The 6,957-nt window shown below is 35.3% G+C and overlaps 1 protein-coding gene across 2 annotated transcripts in view; it reads left to right on the top strand.

Annotated features, from left to right (window-relative positions):
• Positions 1-4,552: 4,552 nt before the first annotated feature.
• The window catches only part of FABP4 (fatty acid binding protein 4), a 4,474-nt gene continuing 2,069 nt past the window's right edge, over positions 4,553-6,957 (top strand). For both annotated transcript variants that reach the window (XM_025870769.2, XM_073892926.1), the window contains exon 1: positions 4,553-4,710. In XM_025870769.2, the coding sequence (XP_025726554.1) occupies positions 4,638-4,710 (73 nt within the window). In that variant the 5' untranslated portion in view covers positions 4,553-4,637. The remainder of the gene's footprint in view (positions 4,711-6,957) is intronic.

Here is a 6,957-nt window from a genome sequence, read left to right as displayed (position 1 = left end):
GGGATTAAAGAGCACACTTATCACGATGAGCACTGAGTAATGTGTAGAATTATTAAATCACTATATTGTACACCTGAAATTAATATAACACTGTACTTAACTATACTGGAATTAAAATAAAAAACTTAAAAATAATTTCTGGAAAGCTTCTTGTTTGAAGGAAATCTCTGTCTTATATGATACATAACTTAGTGGACTTGTTCATAGAATATTAGCATTCCACAGGATGGCCCATGTGTTTGGAACATAAGCTGAGCTGCTTTCAAAGACACCATCCCTTGAGTAACTCTGGCAAGCTTACTTTGTTACTCTACACAACTGATAAGGTGAAATTTTTTCATGTAGACCCAAACAACCTTCTTCTATATTAATTCTTTCATTGCTATTTAAGTTACCAAGTTCCTATACCATAGGTTACTATTTTTGTTGATATGAAATCAATAAAGGAGCCAGTTGTGTTTCTAGAAAATTTCAATATGCCATTTCTCCAGCAATGATCAGACACTAAATATGTTAAAATAGGAACATGAAGCTAATAGCCCATAGAAATATTCCTGAGGTAATTTTACAGGAGTGTTACTGGACCCTCAATTCAATTTTATTGAATACTTAGCTATTGGGTATGCACCAGTAAATAATCACAATAAAACCTCCTGCCTTAATGGAGTTTGGACTCTGCTCACCAGGAACATATATATGTACTTTTGTCATGGTTTTAGAAGAACATATGTCTATGTTTGTCATGGGTTAGTACTGGTGGTCATGTTTAGGTGAAACTGTAATGAACGAGAATGGAATCCGCAAACTCCTGCTGTTCCCTCTGTCTGGAACATGTTTTGTCTTTTATCTTTCCATGGCTCTTTTCTTTTCATCCTCTAGGTATCAGCTCCATTGTCCATCTCCTCTGACTGACCTCCCTGAGCTGCCCCACCTAGTGTTGCCAACCCGCAGAGCAGTCACGTCAGATTACCTCGTTCTGTTTTCTCTTGAAATCACCTGATGTTGGCTTATTTATCTCCTTGTATATTATCTTCTCCAGAACTAGAATGTAAGCTCTATGAGAACCAGCAAGTGCCTGGTAAGGTTGCCCATACTGAATCCCCAATGGCTGGCCAAGTTCCTGACACACACGTTGAATAAACAAATAAACGTTTGTGTCACTATGTGACTCTAAAATAGTGCTACTCAATAGAAACATAATGTGAGCCATATGTGTAATCTAAAATTTTCTATGGGGCGCCTGGGTGGCTCAGGCGTTAAGCATCTGCCTTCGGCTCAGGTCATGATCCCAGGGTCCTGGGATCCAGTCCTGCATCGGGCTTCCTGCTCGGAGGGAAGCCTGCTTCTCCCTCTCCCACTCCCCTGCTTGTGTTCCCTCTCTCCCTGTGTCTCTCTCTGTCAAATAAATAAATAAAAATCTTTAAAATAAATAAATAAATAAATAAATAAATAAATAAATAAATAAATTTTTCTAGTAGCCAGGTTAAGAAAGTGAAAAGAAACATTAATTTATTGAATTAATTTTAGTAATGTATTTTATTTAGCCCAAAATATCAAAAATGTCATAATTTCAACATTTCATAGTTTATATAATCAGTGCAAGAATTTTAATGAGATATTGTACTTTTTTATATTGTCCTCAAAGTTCAGTGTGCATTTTATACTATTAGTACATCTCAATTCAGATTCTAAATTTTCTTTTGAAATGCTTGATTGACACTTAGATTTCATAAATTTAGACATTTCTATAATTGGAAGAGTAGATTCACATATTCAGGTTCTCCCACATATATTTAAAAGTTTCTCAATAACTGTATAAGGATCATTTCTTAAATTTTCATTAAAAGTAAGTAAAATTAAAAATTCAATTTCTGAATCATACTAGCCACATTTCCAGTATTCAGGAACCACATGTGATTAAAGACTGCAATGTTTGGGCAGTCCATCTCTAAAAAAAAAGTTTAAATTGCAGTGTTAAAATATACATGATATATTATTCAAGTGTGATAATCATTTGAAAACCTGTCTGAAGTAATTTGTTACTAAAAGTAAAGCATCAACATATATCCTGAAAAGTAAACCATTATTCAAAGGCTGGAGAAAATACTTGCAAAAAATATATCTGATAAAGAACTACTACCCAAAATATACAAAGAACTCTTAAAACTCAACAATAAGAAAACAAACAACCCAATTAAAAATGGGCCAAACACCTTAACAGACACCTCACCAAATAAGATGTACAGAGGGCAAATAAGCATATGAAAAGATGCTCCACATCATACTCCATCAGGAAAATGCAAACTAGCAATGTGATGCCACTCTACATCTATTAGAATGGCCAAAATCTAGACTACTGATAACACCAAATACTAGTGAGCAACAGACCTCTCATCCATTGCTAGTGGGAATGCAAAATGGTATAGCCACTTTGAAAGACAGTTTGGTGGCTCCTTACAAAATGAAACATACTCTTACTATATCATGCTCCTTGATATTTACCTAAAGGAGTTGAAAACTTATGTCTACACAAGAACCTGCATGTGGATGCATATAGCGGCTTTATTCATAATTGCCAAATCTTGGAAATAATCAAAATGTCCTCCAGTAGGTGAATGACATAAACTATAGTATGTCTAGACAATGGAATATTTTTCAGCAGTAATGAGAAATGAGTTATGAAGCCATGAGAAGACCTGGAGGAAACTTAAATGCATATTACTAAGTAAAAGAAACCAATCTGAAAAGGCCACATACACAACTATATTCTGGAAAAGGCAGAATGATGGAGACAGTAAAAATTAGTGCTTGCACAGGTTGAGGGCTTAGGGATGTGGTAAGGAGATGAATAGGCAGAGCCCAGAGAATTCTTAGGGCTGTGAAAATACTCTATGATATTATAATGATAGATACAGGTCATTATACTTTGTCCAAACATACAGAATGTACAACATCAAAAGTGAATCCTAACATAAACTATAGACTTTGGGTGATTATGATGTGTCAAATGTAGGTTCATCCTTGGTAAAAAATGTGAGTGATGTTGATCATGGGAGAGGCTGTGAATGTGTGGGGGCAGGGGGTACATGAGAAATCTTTGTACCTTCCTCTCAATTTTGCTATAAACCTAAAACTTCTCTTAAGAAAATCTTAAAAAAGATAACCCAAAACCAAGCCAAAACAAAAAAGCAAACCATTATTAATTGAGAACATTGTCAAGTTATCACTGTATTAAGGTTGATCATTTTTATTTACTTGTTCAATGGGAAACAGATGAATTTTTAATAGCAAGTCTACCCGGAATGGTACATCACCCACAGTCCATGTATCTATGCAACAGTCCAGAGTGGATGAACATTATTACCGTGCCATTAAAAAAATGCAACAATTAAAACTTACTGTTGTAACATACTTTATCAGGCCTTTATAGCAACTTGTTTGCCTACAGAAAAAAAACCTGTCCTTTATAGAACCCTCTGCCTCAAACATTTCTGGGAAGCCCTCTGGATACTTACATGGGTCTGTGAATCAATTGTGTGTGCTGCAGGTACTACGCAGTGGGGTACACAGTGTAGTGATTCATCATGATGCAATATTTTTATTTCTTTTTTCTTTTCTAAAATCTGGGTATGTTCATGGCAGTTTGATGCACATATGAACATCTTCCATCATTCTGGTATGGGGTAGGAGGAGACTGAAAGACAGGAATACTTTAGAAAAGTAATCTCATGAATTATTCACTGTGTAAAAGAAGGAAATAAAATTTTGATATTGTGTGGCCACCCACCACTTCTGATCATTTTCAAGTAAAGCAACACCATTGAGAGCTGGATAAATTTTGAGCTCATAATAACATAATTCAGGAACTGGCTGAATTTTCTCAGTATGAGGAGCATATTTTGGAAGGGGGCCTATTTTTTTTAAAGCCCCAATACTATGGAAATAAATGCTATGCTCTCATTTATGGGGTGGAAAGAGTGAGATTAAGTCATTATTAATTAAATTGACAGATTCCTGGTGCATAATTTCTTTTTCACTCATGCCAAACATTTGAAATGAGAAATCTGAGGTACTTTAAGATGCCATTATTTATTTCATTTTAATTGGCAAGTAAGTCCCAAGACAGCACTGTCCCAAAGAGCCTTTGCAATTACTGAAGAATCTAAGATAATTCTTAGGTTCCTTAATTCAAAAGAACCACATAACTGTAATTTTAATAGAAACTCCAGAAAAGGGGGTCAAAGTTCATCCCAGGAAAATTAACCTACTCTACACGGGGATAAATATGTATGGAAATAATAGGTACAAATTCAATGTACTGAGCATTAAACTCATAATAGGAATGTTGAAAATATTTTGTGAACGCTGACAAATAATTTGTACTCTAAGTCAAATGACCATTTGCCAGGGAGAACCAAAGTTGAGAAATTTCTATTAAAAACATGACTCAGAGTAAAAATTGCAGAGGCTGGTAATGAAGGAAATGATCTGATACTGTCCCCAATTGGTTATGCCTAAGATCACATGACCTGCGTATCTTTAAAAGGAAGTTATCTGGACTCAAGAAGGTCATAGCACCTTCCTGAGAGCCACAGCTCTTTTTCTCATCTTGAAGATAATTCTAGAAAGCTCATAAAATGTGTGATGCCTTTGTTGGTACCTGGAAACTTAGCTCCAGTGAAAACTTTGATGATTACATGAAAGAAGTGGGTAAGAAACTCCGCTGTGGGGGGACTGGATTTATAACTTTTTCTCTGGGGGAAGAGGGGTTTATGGCTGCTTTTCATTCTGGAAGTATTGGCCAGATAGGAAATGCTGCTTTCTATACAGAGGCTATAAAAGTAGCAAGTGAGAATTATTTGTTTGTAGAAACATTCTAGACCAAAGTCACAACTAATGTTTCCTACAGGTGAACCAATATGAAAAAGGGTCTAACTGGAATTTTTATGGTCCACAGAAATGACAAGATTTTATTTCACTGCTAAACTGGGGTATCTTTGTTTTACTTGGCTCTTTGCCTGTTTCTCTTTCATTCCCTCTTGCATATAAAATAAATAAGATGATTTTTATTTCCTAGAGTTCAATAATTTCTATTTGAAGCTGAAAGCACACTATATTTCTCTTTTTTTAATGTAATTTTTAAAGTAAACATATATTAATTATTTCATTTTCTCACTGTCAATCTGTTAAAATGCGTGGCTGTTTTATGGGAGCCAAAATCTTAATTTCAGAAAATACGTTGTCTTAAGGGGTTAAATATTTTTTTGACTAGGAATTACATGGGATGCCATAGGATTATCAAGTCAAAAGGACAATGTTATATCCATAACATACCTCCTCCTTGATAATGGAGACTTTCAGGGTTTTAGATTCTGCTAATATTGCCAGTGTGTTATGTGAATGTTCCCTGGATAATTACTGTGGTGAATCAAGGGGGTACGGAGGCTCGTTTTCACTCAGACAGCTTCTACCTTGAAAGCCCTTCTCCTCACACCCTTATGCACGATAAGGTCGTATCCAGGGGTAGCAACTTGAGATGGGGAGGTTTACAGGGGTTAGGATTTAATCTCCCTATCTCAAGACTTCACCTTTCCCTAAATTATATAGTATATATACATTTTCCTTGCCAGTAAGTACTACTATTTTCCTTGTTTATAGACAGGAGGGAATTTAGGGACTTCAGCATAAGAGACCTAACTTTCTAGAATATCAACTAACCATGATTCAATAAACTAATTGGTATGTGCTGATATAGAAATGTCAGGATTTCAGGCTATTTTGCTATTGATTTTTAGGAACATTTTATACTTTTAACATTTATATGTAAATTCTTATACCACTGTGTTTTAAAATTATAAAGTACTGGGGATAATGAAAGACAATAAGATATCTCCTGAAATTAGTTGCTCTAACTGATGATCAATCAGTCAGCAGGTATTACTTTCATCAGTCAAAGAAGGACTATGGAGATTGTGATTTTTCCCAAGGTCAGCCATTCTGGAATTATACTTAATGCTGCAACCATTCATTATGCTGACTCACTCCACATATGTGAAGTTATATTTTGTAACAGAGCCAGGACTTGATGAAGCCAGATATCTTTCCACCTGCAGCCATTTTTTCAGAGAGGTAGCTAAGTAAAAGCCTCAGCATCACTTGTTTTGTACAGTATTTTTCTCCCTCTTACCCCTCTACCTAACCTTTGGTATAGATAAGTAGTCTTTAGTAAGAGAAGTAGCTTAGGTTTACGTACATGTGTTACGAAATTCAACACATCTACGACTGTCATAAATTCTGTATAGCATATGCAGTGACAGCAAGTTCCCACTGTCTACATTAAGTTGTAAATTGTTCATCCCTTACCTTACTTACATAAGAAAAAGTTCCCTTTTTAAAAGAGGGGTTTGCAGCTGAGGTGATTGAGAATCAAGGTATTGAATTCTAAACTTACTAAAATAGTGATTCTTTTCAATTTTGCCTTTTGGAGAAATTAATCAAAATCTTCATTTTGTAGTGATTTGGAAAAGCCAAGAAAATAGGACTTGGCAGCAAATGCCATGAAATGTGACTTTTGTACACCCAAACAGATTATTTTTAAGTGGAGTAACTCTGTATTTGTTTTAAAAACCCTATTGAGAATTCTGTCTTTGACTATGGATTTTTGTTTTCCAAAAAGGAAAGGTCAAGATGACCCAGGTGTTTCATGAGTTGAGCAAAATGATAGTTGCTGCCCTAATGGTTGAGGTGGCCAGTTAGAGAGTGTAGTGACTATATATATATATATATTTCAGAAGACTTCATCTTTCTCAAAATTAACAATGTATCTCCTGTGGAGTTGTATCTGCGCAGAAGAAGAAATTTAGGTAGACCTACACTTAGTCGTGCCATGGGTTTCTTTGAATATTAGCCTGCTTTACTTATCTGCAGCTGCTGTCTTATGAGGCTTTTAAGAAACTC

The sequence above is a fragment of the Callorhinus ursinus genome, unplaced genomic scaffold (genome assembly GCF_003265705.2).
Source record: "Callorhinus ursinus isolate GAN/ISIS: 27379988/994484 unplaced genomic scaffold, GSC_fseal_2.0 scaffold5, whole genome shotgun sequence".
Taxonomy (NCBI): Eukaryota; Metazoa; Chordata; class Mammalia; order Carnivora; family Otariidae; genus Callorhinus; species Callorhinus ursinus.
This window is presented reverse-complemented; position numbering and strand designations above follow the sequence as displayed.